The sequence below is a fragment of the Bidens hawaiensis genome, unplaced genomic scaffold, assembly GCF_021521415.1.
Source record: "Bidens hawaiensis isolate Kalapana, Puna unplaced genomic scaffold, B.hawaiensis_p1.1 tig00001236_1, whole genome shotgun sequence".
Lineage (NCBI taxonomy): Eukaryota > Viridiplantae > Streptophyta > Magnoliopsida > Asterales > Asteraceae > Bidens > Bidens hawaiensis.
In genome coordinates this window covers 3,161,425-3,181,504 of record NW_027491070.1, presented here as the reverse complement: position 1 = coordinate 3,181,504, position 20,080 = coordinate 3,161,425, and the positions used below count along the sequence as shown (strand labels likewise).

The 20,080-nt window shown below is 32.8% G+C and overlaps 2 protein-coding genes across 2 annotated transcripts; both read left to right on the top strand.

The window, feature by feature from the left end:
• Positions 1-8,901: 8,901 nt before the first annotated feature.
• Positions 8,902-11,848, top strand: LOC143569281 (aldehyde dehydrogenase 1-like). The gene is made up of 9 exons (XM_077055243.1): positions 8,902-9,042; positions 9,109-9,251; positions 9,952-10,094; positions 10,198-10,438; positions 10,522-10,785; positions 10,885-11,022; positions 11,099-11,236; positions 11,319-11,380; positions 11,467-11,848. The coding sequence occupies exons 1-9, from the start codon at positions 8,937-8,939 to the stop codon at positions 11,738-11,740; spliced, it is 1,509 nt and encodes a 502-aa protein (XP_076911358.1). The 5' UTR covers positions 8,902-8,936; the 3' UTR covers positions 11,741-11,848.
• A 1,885-nt stretch (positions 11,849-13,733) lies between these two features.
• LOC143567788 (putative sulfate transporter 3.5) lies at positions 13,734-18,848 on the top strand. The gene is made up of 12 exons (XM_077054105.1): positions 13,734-14,214; positions 14,914-15,121; positions 15,231-15,402; positions 15,925-15,990; positions 16,311-16,424; positions 16,527-16,643; positions 16,904-17,030; positions 17,138-17,424; positions 17,515-17,705; positions 17,782-17,864; positions 18,067-18,143; positions 18,546-18,848. Exons 1-12 carry the CDS (start codon positions 13,881-13,883, stop codon positions 18,684-18,686), a joined length of 1,917 nt encoding a protein of 638 aa, XP_076910220.1. The 5' UTR covers positions 13,734-13,880; the 3' UTR covers positions 18,687-18,848.
• Positions 18,849-20,080: the final 1,232 nt, after the last annotated feature.

Genomic DNA, 20,080 nt, shown 5'->3' with positions numbered 1-20,080 from the left:
GGGGTGGTTTTATATTATTTGAGTAACATTTGTTTAGAACAATGATTTTCTTGTATGTTAAGTCACTGCATTTTTTAATTTGGAGGGTCCTGTATTCCTACTCTGGTCAGACTGTGTTGTCTTAACCAGGCTTATGCTGGCTTCAGAGTTTGGCTTGGGCAGTACCCCGGGAAAACACACCGTCAGCTTCCACTTGACAGTGGTTGTGTCGCCACAAAAGCTGAACTTTGTGACGTAAGACATGGTGGGACTAAAACCCGGGTGAGTTCGGGATTCGAACTAACAACCACGCAATGCCTATCTCAAATATTTCACTATTAATATCCACTCAAACTGTCATAAGTGGGGGATTAAACTTAGGTATTCATAGGAGAACGCAAGCCCCGTACCACTAGGCCAAAAGTAGTGGATATTTGAGTAACATTTACTCACTTAAAAAACATTTTAGCTAATAATAAATCAAGTTTAGTCAAAAGTTTATTGGAAGTTTTAATTGAGTCGAACTTAAATGAGTCAGAGCTGAAGATAGAGTGAAAAAAATAAGTGTGCTTAATAATCCGAAACTCGCTTATCGAGCTCTACTAACCTAAATTGGCTTGTTATCTGTATACGATGTTTTAGCTACACATATGTGAACAATAATTTGCCTTTTATTTCAATGTAAACACTGCTCATTAACGAATGAGAATATTCGTTAATAGTGTTTGATTTTGAGTTAATATAGTAATTAAAAGTTTATTAACAGAAATACAGAATGAGAAGAATAATTTGGAGGGTGGGAATGATTAACGAATAAAGTTATCTATTTTTCATTCACTCAAAAGATGATGGAGAGCATAAAATTTTGACCATAATTCTTCTGAAATAAACACCTTATTCAGGTTAATAAAGTAAAAAAATTATATGAAAGCATGTAAAAGTGAAACATGTTTTCTTGTCTTGTTCATAGACAGAGAAAACCAAAACAAAATTACTGACTTTCTCCATGTGATGCCTTCTGTCTCTTGTTCCACAATGGTCTTAAAAAACAAGTTCGCTTTACAAATTTATATATTCATATGTTAAATATATGGTTACAAAATAATTTGAAACATTCATCCACTATATTGGTTTAGTGTAAGATAAAACATATCTCAAATCTTGTAACTCATGAGTTTCAAAATTCAATTTACATTCAACAGTTGATACCTTGCATCCAAATGAAAATGTTGTCTTGTTCAACAACTTTGCATATAAAATAATAAGACAAATCATACTTCAAAAGGAATATAAATATACACATTAAAATCTCACAAATCACCTCCATTGGCCAAATATGTGTACTTCAGGCATTTATGAATTATGATGATACATTGTTGTACAATGCAAAGTTAACAATAACATTAATGTAATCTTAAATAGGCTCTGTTTAAGTGTGTATATATCACTTATGTAAACTTATTACATGTCACCCATCTTATTTCTAAGCATTAAAAAGAAATACATACTCTAAATTCTATTGCTTTTACGGTGAGAGGTGGTTTACCTACTCAACCAACCAATATGATACTGTCACCTCAGACCAAATCCTGAACTATCCAAAATTACCCAGTTTAAGGTCGGTTCGTGTTCGGTTGGCTAGAAAAGTGATGGCTCGGGTTCGGATGGCTAACAAACGGTTGGGTCGGAATGGGTTGGTATCGATTTAGATCAATCCTTGGTCTATATATCTTTGCGTTTGAACCCGGCGATCTTTTTCTTGAAGAAGCTTCCATTTTCTTGTAAGTCAAGAGAGTGTATATAGAGCTCCAAGTAATCCATCAAGAACAAATTGATATAACTCTCCAAATCATTAACCACACAAAACAAATATTGAATAACTCTCAGTATAGTGTAGAAGAAATATAACTCAACAACCCATGTTACACATAATTCGTGTTTCTCTTTATGAACCCTAAATCGGTTGCATCTTATGTGATTCTATTTATAACCAAATATGACATACTTGTCAATATTGGTCACTCAAGCTCACCGACTTGTGACTTAGAGTCTTAAATTACCAACACTCCACCCCGTTTACCCTTAATCGATAGTATTGGTATGTTTGGACTTCTTAGCTAAAAACATTTTTTTTGTAATTAAATAAAGTTACTACAAACCGATTACAATAAAGTGGCAGGCAAACGGACAACAAGCTGCGCCACAACCCCCTTTTGAAAGGAAAGCCAATCCTACTTTGGTTCGATTTCTCTCTTAATTAAATATCTTTATTCTTAGTAATTTCCTTGCAAACATAAATCGAAAGTACAAACACAAACAACTTGAAAAAAAAAACCTCGGATTTAATTTCGATCTTGACACTCAAAATGGTTGAACCGTCTAGAAGAACATATGTTTAATCTTAAACTTTGAAATTACATGATAATTGTTATGAATTTTGAAGTAAATTGAAGTGGGGACTTACTAAGAACAAAAGTCTTAATCAAGTATGAAGATTCGAGGTCGACTCATTGTCAACCAGGACCAATGCCTTTATACGATATGCCGATTCTATGCTGACTCGTTGTCACCTAGGACCACACTAAACGGTTGGTTTGTATTATTGAGGTTATGATGAAATATGTTTATTTATTGTTACTCTTTATGTCAAACAATTTTTTATTTCTTTAGTGATAAAAATCATAGAAATTTAACGAATCTATTTTAGTTTTCTTTGTAATCAGGGCAAGCTTGAGAATGTACGGATCCTCAATATAATTAACTTGGATATATAAAAAAAATCAGCAATAGAATTGTCATTTTGGTTAAAATGGTTACCGAATTTTAAAATTTGGCCTTTTTAATGAGATTTATAGCATAACTATTTAAGTAATGGGGCTTTTGATAAATATGGTCTTTTGGTATAGAATAATGGAATGGATGTGAAAATAGAAAAAATCATTACTTTATGATGTTTGATACGCACGAAAAAACAAATGAATAGATATAAAATTCGTGGTGAGTGACGGTGGTGGTCGCAGTGGCGTTAGTGGTGGGCAGTGGTTGTCGATGGTGGGTGGTTGTGGGCGGTTCGTCATGGTAGTGGTTGGTTGTTGCGGCAGTGGCGGTGGTGGGTGAATGGCAGCGACGTTGGAGGTGGCGGTGGGAGGGTGATGTAGGGTGAAAGAGAGAATATAATGGGGAAAAAAAAGACAGAATTCATATAATAAATTTGGGATGCTTTAAAGACAATTGAATGGACGATGTAATATGTGATTTCAATCATTTAACCAACCGAAAAGTTTTTGTTTTCAATCATTCACAACGGATGTTCTATTTCGTATCTCATTTGTTCATACCAAACACTGCCTCTAGCTTTTGATAAATTGGTTAATGAATAAACAAATAAGCTTTTGTTTTAATAATGGGGTTTTTTTTGGGTTTACTATTTTAGGTTTTTGTTGTTTAATCTAGTTATAGGTTCTTGTTTTTTTTAAAAGAAACAGAAACTAAATATAAAATATATTAATTTAAGAATAAGAAAAAAAACTACGAGCATTGGGCTCTTGTTGTAATAGTCTTCGAATGTGATAAACCTTAACCTCAAGTCATGAAAAATATCTTGTATGGACTTCAAAGTACATAAACATGACCTACTAGGCTACTATAATACAAAATGACTCACACTTTTCAGCATACACACAAACTCCAAAAAATAGAAAGTAGGTCGAGTTTGTACATTTGAAGATAATTCTTAAGTACTAGAGAAAATGAAGATATTTACCATGGTAGAGGTAAAAGCTTTACCATGGTATAGGTCGACACTAGTAAACCATAAATGACATACATTCAGTATTAATGAACGTATTTGTAAATAATCGAACTGATCGAGCCAAGGTTAAAAGAGCTTGTGCCCAAGCTTGAGACACAAAATAAGCTTATATGTTAGCTGAACTTGAGCAAGCTATTGTAGGCTTGCAAACTTAATCGAGCCTATTTTTTGTATAGTTTTATTTGTTATGTATGTATGTATGTATGTATGTAGAAATAATAATTATTATTACTATATATAAAACTATGATAATGATAATTAAATATATAATATATATTTATAAATATACATATAAATAGTTATTATAAATGTATAGACGTATTTAATAATTATTAACACAGCCGAGTCGAGCTCAAGCATGAAAAGCTACTCACGATCTAAGCTTAAGCTTTAGAAATAGAGCTCAAAATGAAACAATCCAAGCTCGAGCTTGAGCTCTCATATGTTAATTGAGCTAAGCTTGAGCTTAGTAGAGCTCGGGCTTGGCTCGTTTACACCCAACAAAGAATCATTTGCTGGTAATGATTTATCAATAGGGGAAGTGTCGGTTTTAGGCATGTGACTTGTTACGTAAAATAGAAACCCTGGTTAGGTTTTCATACAACTTGTCCAGATATAGATTTCTAGAAATGAAAGATGAAACCTAATCTTGATCATGACTACATAATGTTATAACATGTAAATGATATAATTTAAGCCTCATTAGAGGAGACAAACCATATGATTGAAAAACATATCAATATCAAATGGCAATTAATATGACATACCAGAAATAAACCAAACTTATCCACCCCCCCCCCTCCTTCGGGTGCCGTACATGGTGATGTTAGCTTCATCATGGTCTCGTGGTAACTCGAGTCACCCGCCCGCCCCAAACATATTCATCGTGATGACTTCTACAACGAAATGAACCTGGATGGCTAGTTGGAGAGCACAAACACCGCTTCAAGGCTCGTTGAGATTCACCGCCTTCTACCACCATGGATCTTGGTGGTTGTGATATGTACCATCTTGTTTTCATATAGTGAAAATTGTGGCAACACATTTTTTTTCTTGGTTAAAAAGTTGTGAAATTAGTTTGAAGAAAAGAATGTATTGTGTTATATTATATTATATATAGCACATATACACCAATTGTAGGAAATAAAGTTGGGTGAGTAAAGTTTTGTATAAAGGGTTTAGAACAAATTCTTGGTTTATGAGTGAAGTTGATGATTGGTGGGAATTGAGAAACATGAGTCATACACATCTCACTTGGCCAAACTTCATATGTTAAAAACATTCTGATTGACATTGTGGTGGCCCACTAAATGAGTCCTAAAATCTCACAAGTACTAAAACATGTTTGGTCTTTATTATCTTAATGTAAAAGGTGTGCAAGGAGATTTATAATCATGCCTAAATTACATGCTAATTCATGTTCAAATCGAGCTAACAATGATCCTATATTATCTTAGTGATATTAGTTAATTATATTCACAAAAGGTGCATAAAGTTGCTGAAACTTGCTTAAAATAAGGTATGAGTCATTTTAATCACATTGTTGTTTTAGGCTTAATTGGAGTGCAAATTAATGACATAAAATGTGTCTAATACAAAATTGACGGGTCTGAGTTGAGGTTAAATGGGTGCAGTTAGTTTAGGTCGAATCTATGATTATGATTTAGTGAAACCATTGCACAATTGTGGTTTAGACAATGACATGACGTATCGTTTTTCTATTTTTTAGTGAAACCATTATAGATGTCCCAAGCAGATATTACTCATATTACATGTATCATAAAAATGCACGTTACAAGACATCATCTCAATATGTTTAATATGTTTTAAATATTTATTTTACATGTAAGTGAAAAATATAATCCAAATTAAATCATTTATAACGTTAACTACGATTCGGTGGGCGTGAGTTTGGAATATGATGCTTTCTTTACTTGACGAGGATTGTTTGTTTCGTGTAGGGCACTAAATGTATTTTAGGTAGTGCATACTAGTGAACGGGTGGTGTCCGCCATGGAATACTATTTATGGTTGAGGATGTTTGCTTTCGATGTATGTTTTAAATAATCGTTAACTTAAATAACGCGTGATCTAGTGATGTAGTAGTATCGTGTTTGTTTCTCATAAAGATGACGCGGGTTAAATTCTTTGTAAATGTAAGATTAGGTTGTATTTAGGTGTATAAAAAAGGTTTTATAATTTGCCGTTAAAAAGGTCAAAAAACCTAAAGGTGTATAAAAAAGGTTTTAATAAATTCATTTACAATTTTTAAGCATCGAAGTTGTAATAACAGATAACAAAACGTCAAAAAACCTAAAGGTTTAAATTGTATTCATCTAGGAACTTGAAGGGTGCAACGCGTAAAAATAAGATGCGATATACGTTTAATACAACTTTTATAATTACAATGACTAATTTTTTAAACTGTTGGGCCAATTTCAAACTTTTTTTGTTGTTGTCTCTTTCGTTTATATAGCGAGTGTCGTACCACAACTAACTGAACCGATAATGATACCGACTGAGCGCTTAGCTTCTGCTAGAAAAAGGCGGCAAGGCCATAAAGTAAGTGAAGTCGCAAGCCTAAGCCAAGAAGGTACGAACGAAGTGACGGGCCCTTTTAGAGCGCCACGTCCCAAGGCAGCACACACACAGGCAAAAGCCCACTGGTCTTTAATTAAATGCAAGGGGGAATTTAATTTACTTTTTATCATATATATTATGAGGCCGCTTGCTTTGACTAAGTTTTAAATGGGCTATAGTGCTATACATAACGCAATTATTATAAAATTTGGGCCACACTATCTACATTATAATTGGGCTAGAATAGCTCAAAGCCTCAGTTCTCAAATCTCAAATACCACATTTTTACCTTTTGATTTCATCAACTCAAAGCATGAAAGCTTGATGAGAACAATTATAAAGCCATGCATAATTGAGCAAGGATTAGGGGTGATGGGGGCTACAAAATAGAGGAACCTATCATTTGCTAGTTGGGCGTCACATGACACAAATCGTCCTATTTTGTAGCTCATCCACTACACATAGTCTAAGAACTTTACTTTATGGCCATATTGACTTGCCATTTTTTAAAACTAACCCACAATTTGAAAAATCCCTAAAATTTTTGCTTATAAACTGTCTTAATATGGGAGGGAAGAACACGTACTACAACACGTGTTAACATAAACATATATTCAGGATGTGACCCCAGACAATTCAAAAAGAACAAATTCAAGATGTATAGACTAAAATGAATAGTAATAAGAGACAATATTTTGCAACATAATATTTATAGTAATTTATGTTATTATTATACTATAACGTTATAACTTATTATATTAATCTTATTATTATAACATTATAATATTCAAGTTTATTTTATTTTTATAAATTGTGTTTTTCATATTTAAATATTTAAAACTAAATAATATTACATAAAGACAAATTTTGTAGATCGGCAGTAACAAAGTTCAAATTTTGTCGGTCCTCACAAAGAGATTACTCAGACTCACAAATAAATTTGATCGGATGATCATAATCAATATGGATGGATAAACTGTTTAGAAGTGGCCATTTACCCTCCCTACATGAGAATGACAACCCGCCGTTTACGTTAGTCTTCTCGTGTATATTGCACACGAGATAACTGTTTTTATATATGATACAAATTTGACCGATACATATAATTTGTTTGGGGATGAGACACCTTCTAACGAGTCTATCTACATATTCCGGCTTCAATACAAGTTTAGAAATGCTAAATATGATAAACACCTACAATCCTAATTAAGGCTCGGTCCATTAAAGTCATAGCAGCAAACTAATTATAACTAATTTTAAGTAAAGAATTATGAAAGCGTATAAAGTATATGTGATACACAGAGTTAATTGCCATTTCTCTCACCTACCACCCATGATTAGCACCACATAAATGAAATTAATTTTGGTTCTATGTTGGCCACTTTAAATTATTAAATGGATAATTAGTGGAGTTTAATGAATTATTTAAATTTAAATAAATTTCCTAAAGTTTATTATTATTATTATTATGAGTAGGTTGAAAATAATATTATTCATACTTTTAGGTCTAAATTTAACAGCAATTGTATTTCAAAAGTTTTACATCATGCATGTTCCGTCATAATCATGTTTTTATGAAATTCGGTATAAATTATTACAAGTTAATCCTAGGACGGTTTTATTTGTTTGTTTACCTTTTTACCTTATTACTTTGAAAGCTAGAAAGTAGAAGTTTAAGTCGTAATATGTTTAGAAAAATCTTTGTTATAAATAATATGTAATTTGTGTGTTAAGAATTATACTCTCTCCGTCCCATTATAAGTGTCTTAGTTTGATTTTCAAGTCTTTTTTTTTTAACTTTGACCGACAATATTTTTGTTTGTGTTATATAATATTTGATGTAAAATATATGAATGGATTGAGTTTTAAATGTATTTTACATTGATATAATTTTCATCAAGTATTATATGACACGAACAAAAATATTTACGGTCAAGGTTGCAAAATAAAGACTTGGAAAGTCAAACTAAGACACTTATAATGGGACGGAGGGAGTAATATCTTAAGAAGTTAGTCTAGCGGTAAGAGCACGATCTACCTTAGTGGATGGCAGAATCAGGGCTTTAATATTGGGTTCAAACCCGACAGTGATGAGGATTTATAGATTCCATCCTATTCTGGCACATCAGGGGGTACGATCGAGGAGTCAACATAACCCCAAAAGGATAGGTTTACATGTGAGATTCTTGTCGTTCATAAAAAAAAAAGAATCATAATAAACGAAAAGAGTTGATATTAGTTGAGTCAAAATTAAATGAGTCTGATTTCCAACATAATAAATTTACATATAAACTTATTTTAATCTATATTATTATTATTATTTTTATTTGAACGGCATATTAATATTAATAAAAAATTAAAGTTACCATGTTTTAAAATATGGCCAATAGCCCGGCGACAAAAATGATGAAAAACAGTATCATGATCGAACGGCCAATGGAATCAATATTACCAGACAAACTCAACCATAATAATAATAATAATAATAATAATAATAATAATAATAATAATAATATCATATATATTCATATCCATTATCTCTTGTCACAAACCAAAAATATTAGTTATGGCTCAAACTCACAGCAATGGCAACTCAACTTCTTCATTCAACATCCCAAAAATAACCTTCACTAAGCTCTTTATCAATGGAGAATTCGTCGACTCGGTTTCGGGTACGTTTAGTTTTTCGGTCTAGTTGTTGTGACTTGTTGGTATTTATTTGTTTGTGACATGTATAGGGAAAACGTTTGAGACGATTGACCCACGAACGGAAGAAAAGATTGCGGATATTGCTGAAGGAGATAAAGATGATGTTGATTTGGCTGTCAAGGCCGCACGTGAGGCTTTCGATCATGGCCCGTGGCCTCGCATGTCCGGTTCTGTACGTGTTATATTAATTAGTTTAGTTTTTGAATGTTTACCGGACAAATATAAGATATCTGCTAGTAGCAGATATCTTATAGTTGTTTGGTAAATATTAAGATTGTAAAGGAACCGAGCACAAGCTTGACTAGGCATGGGCTTGGCTTGTTTTTGACCTACGGGAGTTCAAGCTTGAGCTTGGCTTGTTTATTATTTATTAATTAATTTATAATTTTTTTTTACTATTTTTAAATGTTTGAGAAATAGCTTAACAAGCCTGAGCTCGGCTCGAGCTCATGTGCAGTACCTTGAACGAGCCAAAGCTTGGCTCGATTTCGTTAAGGATTTAAAACATAGTTAAACCTTAAAAATACCCTATGCTCGACGAGCCTAGACGATCTTCCAGCTCAACTCAGGCTCGATAACTAAACGAGCTTTATTTGAGGCATGCGGCTTGATAAGGCTTACTCCTTTTGAGCTTCTTATGGGTCTTATATTAAGTGGCTCGGCTCGTTTCGACCCTGTTTGCTAGAATGTTTTTATTTTTTAGATGATATAATATATGAACATGAGTGATTTTGTGTTTTTTATATTAAAACTGAATAAAATAAACTCAAATCTTATGTGTTTGGTATTGCAGATTTATCTAATCAAACTTATATCTAAGTTATATTTATGTGAACAAAACATATTGACAACTATAATTTGCTTAATAACAGGAGAGAGGTAGAATAATAATGAAATATGTGGATTTAGTAGAAGAACACCTTGAAGAATTAGCAGCACTCGACGCCCTTGACGTCGGCAAGGTTTTATCACACGGGAAGGCTAGAGAACTTCCATTCGCAACCAGCGTACTCAGGTTTCTTATCTGTTATAGTTATTATTATTGATTTATCATTTATCTTTAACTTTGCTTGTTAGTCATTCTAGTATAGTTATTAACGTTTTATTATTATTATTAGATACTACGCTGGTGGGGCCGATAAAATCCACGGAAAGACGTTAAAACTGGCAAACCAGTTGCAAGGCTACACGTTGTATGAACCTATTGGTGTTGTCGGGCATATTATCCCATGGAACTTCCCCTCGGGGATGTTCTTTTTCAAAGTCGGCCCCGCTCTGGCCGCCGGATGCACCATGGTGGTCAAGCCGGCCGAGCAGTCACCACTTTCCGCTCTTTATTGTGCCCACTTAGCTAAATTGGTATGGTTTGGGGTGTGTTTGGGTTTACATTTGAAATGGATTAATTAAATACAAATAATAATATGATTTTGGTTATCGATTAGGCGGGTATTCCTGACGGGGTGATTAATGTGATTACCGGGTATGGACCGACAGCTGGAGCCGCCATAACTTCTCATATGGATATCGACTGTGTCAGCTTCACAGGGTCGACTGAAGTGGGGCGGCTTGTGATGCAAGCCGCCGCCACAAGTAATTTGAAATCAGTGTCTCTTGAGCTCGGAGGCAAATCCCCCCTCATTGTTTTTGATGACGTGGATGTTGATTCAGCTGTTAATATTGCTCTTATGGGCGGTTTTGCAAACAAGGTATATAAATATATTTAATATTATAGTTTATTATGCGTCAACTTATAAGTAAATGGGTTGAAACTGTCAATTTCATTTAATAAAACTTGCCACTTTTAGGGCGAATACTGCGTGTGTAGCTCACGGATTTTCGTTCAAGAAGGAATATACGACGAATTTGTGACGAAGATTGCTAGCTATGTAAAAGGGATGACCGTCGGTGATCCTTTCGAGCCTTCCACGATTCAAGGACCTCAAGTAATTAACATTTAGACATTATATTCCATAAGTTTTGTGTCACTATTTTGGGTAACGCTAACGCTTCAATTTATAGGCTGATAAGGCACAATATGATAAAGTACTTTCGTATATCGAACATGGAAAACGACAAGGCGCTACATTGCTAACCGGGGGAAACCCTTGTCGTGAAAAGGGATATTATATTGAGCCAACAATTTTCACCAATGTTAAGGTAAGTGAACCTAAGTGGCGTCACGAAGTGCATAAATGTACTCTTGTTAACATATACGTTTATTTTTATCTATGTTTTTCAGGACGACATGCTTATTGCGACCGATGAAATTTTTGGCCCCGTTATGTGTGTCATTAAGTTCAAGTAAGATCAAATTCAAAGCTAAATAAATCATAGAACCCTAAATACATAATAACAATAATAATAACTTTTATGTATAAATGTTGTAGGACGATTGAGGAGGCGATTGCTAGAGCGAATGCAACACGTTATGGTTTGGCCGCAGGGATAGCGACCAAGGACTTAAACATAGCAAACACTGTTTCAAGATCAATTCGTGCGGGTATCGTTTGGATAAATTGTTATATGGCATTCGACGCAGATTCCCCTTACGGGGGCTATAAAATGAGCGGATTTGGAAGAGAGTTCGGGATGGACGCGTTATACAAGTATCTTCAAGTGAAATCAGTTGTCACTCCGGTTCATAATTCTCCTTGGCTATGAGTGTACCAATAAACATGGCATTCATATCTATTTAAGCAAAAATCGAATATCTTTGATGAAGCAAGGCTGGGTGTAACGAGAATATTTTTTAATGAATAATAAGGTTATTAAAAGTATATGCAGTTTCATTTACTATATAATAAAATAGTGACACCTTGATTATGATCGATTGATCGGGACCCTTGAGTGTGATCTAATGGAGAATATACCATTCCATTGGCATTCGTGATCACAATTGTCGCATTAGTCAATCGCACACGCTAGTTTTAAGATCATTGATGCTTCTACGTATCTAGAGGTGTAAATGAGCTACGTGAGCTTGACTTGTTTAATTTTAGTGAGCTCGAGTTTGTTAGCTTCAAACTTTGTCTTCTCAAGCTCGTCTTGTTAAAAATACGTAAAAATTGTTTTTATGTAATTTTAGTGAGCTCGATGTATCTATGCTCGGCTCATGGTCAGTATTATTTACTATGTATATAATTGTTTTTATCTAAACGTAAAAATTACATAGACAACCATTCTAAAAGGAGAAAGAGAGAGTGGGAAAGAGCGGATTTGGCCCAAAAATCAAACTAGGTTTATAAATTCCGATTTATTTCAGTACGCGGATGCTCTTAAAGCACCTTTAACTTACGAGGTGAAAAACTTTTCGAACAGTTGGCCGATATAACCCCATTTGAATTTTCAAACGACATTGGCCGTCTGGATTTTTGAATGAGACGAACCGGTTGTGTTTAGGCCCCACTTTATCTCTGTCTCTTACACACATGAAAAACTTTAGAAGCCACTTGGTTAGGATCACTGTTCCTGGGCTCGTGTCAACTAGGAGTAAGTTTCTTTCTTTGTTGGATTATGATTAGTTTCTTTCTAGTCGGGTTTTCGTTTTAATAAAAATTTAGCCGTTAGAAAAGACTCGATTTAGTGCACAAGTATACAAGTTTTAGATTAGCATGTTTAATTAGTTGTGGTGTGTTCATGTTGACATATTTAACTTGTTTAATTACACTGGTCGACTTGTAGGCCACTTTCAACGGTTCGAACCACTAACCCTTTTTTACAACATACCAACCTATTTAACACATTCACAACTTGATCACTACTCACCAACCTGCTTCACACGTAGATAAATGAGTTAAACGAGTCGTATTCGAGTTTCCCAATTTTAAGTCTATAAAGGTTATATCCGACAATTCTATACAAAAATATATACTGGTTGCATCAAAATTGAACAACTGAAACATCAACCCAACATGATTTAAGTAAAACACATTTATCAATGATAATATCAAAGGATAATATAAAAAATGACACACTTCATCTTATTGTATAACTTTTAACTTATATATCCTTAAAATGATTAAGATTATGTGAGGATTATTTTGAAATTGAGAACTTTAAGAATTATTTTGGAAAAAAAAAACTCTTTTTTAACAAAAAAGAAAATATAAAATCAAAAAAACGCGAAAATAAAAAAAGTAAAAAAAAACCAAAAATTTCTATTTTTTCATCCCGGTTTCATAAAAAAATGTCGGTTTAGCAAAATTATACACATATGTATAATACTTATTTTTTAATTTTATATATGTTATTTTTTATACACATGTGTACAATTACGATAAATAATAATGTACATATGTGTACAATATGTAAATCGAGATTAAATACAAATATACATATTTGTATAATTAGTTTTTTTATGAATCTGGGATGAAAAATAAAAATTTTTGTTTTTTTCTTTTTTTCTTTATAAAAGAAAAATTAATATTTTTTATATTATTTTTTTAAAAGGTTTTTATATGGCTCAAAATGTTTCTCAAAGTTTACGATTTTAAAATATTCTCTTAAGATCCTAACCTTACCCTTTAATACTTACATGTCAACAATATTATGTTTATACTTTTATCTTTATTAATATTTGCATTAATCCATGTTATCTTATATGGATAAATACTAAATACTATTTATAGACATGAGCCTGAATAGGTCAAAAACTAGCAAATTATTCTCAACTCACAACTAATATTACTTCTTTTATCCATAACTACCATCTTTAACGGCTTTTTTTAAACCTACCTTCTATAAATACCATCATCCTTAACTCCATTTCCTACACCAATTTCCACTCTTAGTAACATAACACATGATTCCCATGGCTTCCAAACCAGATGAAGACCAATCCAGTGTCGGAAAAGTAAGTTTCGCTGAGCCTAGGAGCTTCTCGACGGCATTCAAGTCCGATTTGAAGGAAACTTTATTCCCTGACGATCCTTTTCATGACTTCACGGGCAAGACATTGCCCGTGAAGGCAAAAAAAGCGATACAGTATTTTGTTCCCATATGTCAATGGCTTCCGGATTACAGCCGGAAGCTGTTTATGTATGATCTTTTGGCTGGAGTCACGATTGCTAGCCTTGCGATTCCTCAAGGCATTAGCTATGCAAAGCTTGCTAATATTCCCCCGATTATCGGTTTATGTAAGCTCTTTGATCCACATTGTTTGATTCGATCCAAAATTCAAATTACATTGTTTTTATAATTCGATATTGTACCTATTTTTTAGGCCTGGTTAGGGGTAGGAGTGGGCATGGGTCGGTTTAGCTCGTTTTCAGCTAAAACCAAACTAAAATGTGAAATTTCGGTTTTTGCGTTTTTGAAAATCTTTTGGTTGCGGTTTTTACCATTTGAGCTTGAAATTTTTGGGCCGGAAAAAAAGTGGCCAAATATAATGAACTTGTTCCTAAATCATATTGTTAACTAATAACTAATTAATTACTATACATTTGAGCTAAAATATTTGGGTTACACATTTATTAAAATTTTATAAACTGCTTACGATTAAAAATTAAAAAAATGAAATCTAAAATTTCAGGGGGATTTTTTGGTATATATTACATGCAAAACAAAAACCGAACAAAAAGTCCATCTTTGTGAAAACATAAACCAAGCCGTTGGTTTTTGTTTCAACTTGTTTTTTTTTTCGGTCTTTCGGTTTTAGATTAGTTTTTGGGTTTCATGCACACCCCTAGTTAGAATAGGGGCATTATAGTCATTCAGTGTATGTTAAGTTTCATCCATTATACATGAGGCTTGTATTGATTTGTAAATTGAGCTAGTAAATACAATTTTCCGTTGTATCATTTTTAATTTTTTATCAATTAAACATTTACTTGTAGACTCCAGCTTTGTTCCGCCTTTGATCTACGCAATCTTTGGTAACTCGAAGCATCTAGCAGTTGGAACGGTAGCTTCAAGCTCGTTGATCATAGCCGACGCCATTGAAAAGAAAGTGCACGAAGCCGATGATCCACAGCTCTATCTTAACCTAATATTCACGGCGACACTCATTTCCGGTGTAATTCAGTTGGTTCTTGGTGTTTTTCGGTGAGTTCTGATTGACAAAATGTAAAAAATAAAAAATAAAACAAAAAATCAGTTAGGTGTTTTGTAACTAAATATTTTTTTTATTTTTTTTATATTTGAATGTAAACAGATTGGGAATTTTGGTGGATTTTTTGTCACATTCTACGATCACTGGCTTCATGGGAGGGACTGCAACAATAATATGCTTGCAACAATTAAAAGGCATTTTTGGTTTGAAGCATTTTACTACACATACTGATGTTGTATCTGTTACAACCGCGATTTTTAAGTATAAACATGAGGTATAATACCCCGTCACGTATTTAAGTTTTCACTAGACAAAAAATAAACATAAAGTGAGTCCTTTACAAGTGCCCCTTGACATTCGAGTATAGAAAAGTGCACGAAACTGAAATAATCGGACCAATAAAAAAATCCACGATTTGGTTTTATGTTCTTTTTAAAACCAATTTCTGGTTTTGCTGCCAAAATCAAAAAAAAAAAAACCGAACCGGTTGGAACCAAAAAACAAAAACAAAAACAAAAAGGATTTTATGTAAATTATAACAAATTAATAATTGGTGTAGCTAAAATGATAGATCCAAATATGTAATAATCATTATTTAAATAAATTTATGCCCAAATTTATTATTTTGTAATATTTTTTTATTAAGAATTTTCAAGCCCAAATAATAAAACAAAAATAACAGAAAACCGAACCCTATTTTTTTCTCTAGTATGTTTCTCTACATAGTGAAATAATATTTGGTATGTGTTTTTCCTCTGGAAAACAAGTTTTAAAATTTATTTATTTGGTTTGACAGATAAGATGGGAATGCACACTTGTTGGTGTCATCTTTTTAATCTTTCTTCAACTCGCAAAGCAGGTGGTAAGTATCGACACTCATATATGTCACGATTTATCGTCGCTAAATCGCTTATGCAATTGCGACAATATGAAAAGATATGGTTTATCTTTTCTGGACACTATCTAGTGGCAGAAAAATGGCGGGTTAAACTGGTAACAATAATGACATGACATGCTCCTAAAAGTTAACATCTAATGTTTTTAATTGTGTGACATCTTGTTTAGAATTGCATTTTCAAAATAATTTATGAGGTTTAGTTTAAAAAATATATCATAATTTTCGGTTGCCAACAAATGGTATGTTATTATTTACTAATACACGAATGCGCCATGGTTATTCAGAAAAAAAGAAAACCGAAGCTATTCTGGGTGTCGGCGATAGCTCCAATGGTGGCAGTCGCAGTTGGATGCTTATTTGCGTTTGTAGTAGACGTAGAGAAACTTGGCATCGCGATAGTAAGTTTTTATTTGTAGTCTCTATAAGTTTTAACATTTATAAGAAAAAAGAAAACAATTATTTGATTGATGTTATTAACTAACATAATTTGGAATATTTAGGTGGGGCCCTTGAAAAAAGGAATTAATCCTCCATCTCTTAAAAATTTGAATTTTGATCCCAAATATATATCAGCACCTATTGAAGCAGGAGTCATTACAGCCTTGATTGCTCTTGCTGTAAGTACATTATTCTTTTTATTAAAATTGCTTATAAATTTTAATGGGATATTTTTATTTTAATATAGTAAAAGTGAAAAGTACTGATTACATCGAAAGAGAAGGCAAATGGGCAACAAGCTGCACCGCTACCACTTTTATAAATATAAAAAAAATTATTATTTTTTTTTTTGAAAAAACACTAGACTCAATAATGTATTACTCTTTCAAAACATTAATTGTTTATTAATTTAAAGATAATTTGAGGTTAAAAATTGCAGGAAGGAATAGCAATTGGAAGAAGCTTTGCATTAATGGTAAATCAACAAATTGATGGTAATAAGGAGATGGTTGCTTTTGGTCTCATGAACATTGTTGGATCTTTAACCTCTTGCTACTTAACTACAGGTTCTTACTTTATATATTATTATTATTATTATTTTTTTTTTAATTTTTTCGTAAACACAAATGATTTTCTTGCTACTTAAAATCCCTTTCTTTTATTCACTATGCAGGGCCGTTTTCAAAAACCGCAGTGAATTACAACGCGGGGTGTAAATCACAAATGGCAAATGTAGTGATGTCAGTGTGCATGATGTTAACATTGTTCTTCTTGGCACCTCTTTTTAGTTACACTCCTCTTGTTGCTCTTTCGGCTATTATTATGTCAGCAATGATTGGTCTCATCGAGTATGACAAAGCTCACCATCTTTTCAAAACCGATAAATTTGATTTTTTGATTTGCATGGCGGCTTTCCTTGGTGTTGCGTTCATTAGCATGGATGTTGGTCTCATGTTATCGGTATTGTTTGTTCTAATAATTATTCAACTATTTTATTTTTATGTGTTACATGTGTTAATAAATGAATTTTTTTGGTCTTTGTAAATTTAGGTGGGATTAGCTTTGATTAGAGCACTTTTGTATGTAGCTAGACCGGCAAGTTCGAAGCTAGGTAACATAGGAGATACGGGTTTGTATCGCGATGTAGAGCAATACCCCGGTGCGATAAGCATTCCCAAAACACTAGTTTTGCAACTTGGTTCTCCAATTTATTTTGCAAATTCTGGTTACATTAGAGAAAGGTATAAAATCTTGATTTGCATTTTGATGCATGGTGTAATTTTTGAAAGTTGACATGATTTTTGGGATCTTTTGAAGGGTTTTGAGATGGGTTAGAGATGAAAAGGCTAGTAAAGATTCTCAAGGAGATGACGTTGAGTATGTTTTATTAGATTTAGGAGGTAAGTTTCAAAGGTTTTTGATTAAATGATGTTATTAACATGTGTTAAAGTTTATCAGTTTGTCTTCTGTTTCGATATAGTCACTATTTTTCAGTTAAAAAATCTTTACAGGATCCAACGTTTAATAAACTCGATTTTTTTTATATGCGTCTAACTTTACTCATGTTTAACATGTTGACACTTGATGTGCTGATTTATTCAGGCGTTACATCTATTGACATAACTGGTGTTGAAACTTTAGTTGAAATTCGTAGATCTTTAGAAGCTCAAGAAATCAAGGTAATTATCAAATCTCAAGTCATGATATATATTCATGGATATTTCACTTAATATTAACAAGTTTTCTTAGCTTTCCATTTTTCTAAACAAAATTGTTCAGTACTTGTAAAATTTTTATAAATGTAAAATTAAGTGACCGAAACATAACATATATGAAAGTTGGTTACTATTTAATGAGATACCTATGAATCATGAACGGAAAAAGTAATTAAATAATAATAAATTTCATAATTGTTCCATTTATTAAAAGTTTTATAAAACTTCATAAATTTTTACAAATTTTGGAAAATCTTACAACAATGGAACACTAATGAAACTTGAGTGGTTTTATAGCTAGAAAAGTATAATTAATTTTATTTTAAAGGTATTGAAACTTGATTATTATTGTATTTCTATATATAGGTTGTCATAGTAAATCCAAGACTTGAGGTGATGGAGAAGTTGATTGTGACCAATTTTATTGACAAAATTGGGAAAGAAAGGGTTTTCCTATCCGTCAAAGATGCAATTGAGGGGTGTAAATTTTCACTTAGTCACGAATAACATTGACTATAAATATAAAAGAAAGTAATTGAGTTTTCTAGCATTGCGGGAATTAGGTGGATGAAGAAGAGGAGGAATTTGTTATCTTTATTATTAGTTGTAAATGCATGATTTCTTGTTGCAATATAAAAGTTTATATGAAAAAAAAATAAAGTAAATTCTTTTTTTTTAAATATAATTGTTGATAGATTAAAATAAATGTATTTTTTTTTAACGACCAACTAAGTAACGCTGGATACTTCGTACGCGGCCTCCATTGGCTAAAGGTAGCCCGAGCCGGCCACTTCCGGACGGACGAAGCCCCTAGCGGTCCACCTATTGAGGGATTCACCAGATAAAACCCGACACCCAAGCCCGCCAAATGGCACGACAACGAGGAGCCGGTAAAACCGGATGAGATCAAGACTCGAACCCTGACAAGCCAGGGTCATCCCTCATATCTCCCATATAAATTGTTGATAGTGAGGTTTGAACCCCTTACCTCTCACTAGTAAAGTGAGTGCTCTACCATTGAGCCACAACCAATTTATATTAAAATTAAAATAAATGTATTGAAAATTTTTTTGTTTATTTATTTATTTATTTTATTATTTTGTATAGTACTATTTATTATGGATGCTACAAATTTTCGCAACAAAATATGAATTTGTATAACTAACATATGACAGACCACATATATTTTGTATTTCTTTCTGTAATTACATTAAAATATCATTGTTTTTACTTTTTATATACTTAGATCAAGTTGTTGAACTATTTAAAAACGATTCCGGTTTCCAAGTAGAAGATGATCGAATTGGTTTCAAACCGGTTTAGTTCAGTTTTAAACGATTTCAACAAAGTGGTTCCTGAACCGAGGGTTCAATTTGGTTTCTAACCGGTTTTAATACCATACATTGATGAACAAGGCCTAAACGCATAGAGATCTTGAAGACAAAGTGACAAGCATTGTTTAAAAGCCCAATGGGCTACGATAACTAATCATTTGGTAGTAGTTATATTTAGAAAATATAGATGTATAAAAAGACCCCTAAAGCAAACAAATACTACCATACACAAATTATTAGTTTAGTTAAATCTAATTAATATAGGCATTTCTTGGTGAAAGATAAAAGAACAATAATTTATAAATAAACTAGAATTACTAGATGAAAATAACTTATTTTGAAATAATAATATACTCTTAATTCTATTACTCTAATAATGACATAAAGTGAGTTCCTGTAACATGGGGAGCATATAATAACTTAAAAGTATCAAAATAGGTTCACCCGTTATGGCGACCATTTGCGGTGGTTATGTAAGTGTGGCGGTGTTTTTTATGGCGGTGGTGGGTGGTTGACGATGTCGTCCGTGGTGGTGGGCGTGTCTATGGTGGTGACAAAACAATAATC

Bases quoted from the DNA above. Each gene is read 5' to 3' on its own strand.
- LOC143569281 (XM_077055243.1), top strand. From the start codon at position 8,937: ATGGCTCAAACTCACAGCAATGGCAACTCAACTTCTTCATTCAACATC. The intron at 10,439-10,521 runs GTATGGTTTGGG...GTTATCGATTAG, and splicing joins GTGCCCACTTAGCTAAATTG to GCGGGTATTCCTGACGGGGT. The intron at 11,237-11,318 runs GTAAGTGAACCT...TATGTTTTTCAG, and splicing joins CAATTTTCACCAATGTTAAG to GACGACATGCTTATTGCGAC.
- LOC143567788 (XM_077054105.1), top strand. From the start codon at position 13,881: ATGATTCCCATGGCTTCCAAACCAGATGAAGACCAATCCAGTGTCGGA. The intron at 16,425-16,526 runs GTAAGTTTTTAT...TGGAATATTTAG, and splicing joins AGAAACTTGGCATCGCGATA to GTGGGGCCCTTGAAAAAAGG. The intron at 17,865-18,066 runs GTAAGTTTCAAA...TGATTTATTCAG, and splicing joins TGTTTTATTAGATTTAGGAG to GCGTTACATCTATTGACATA.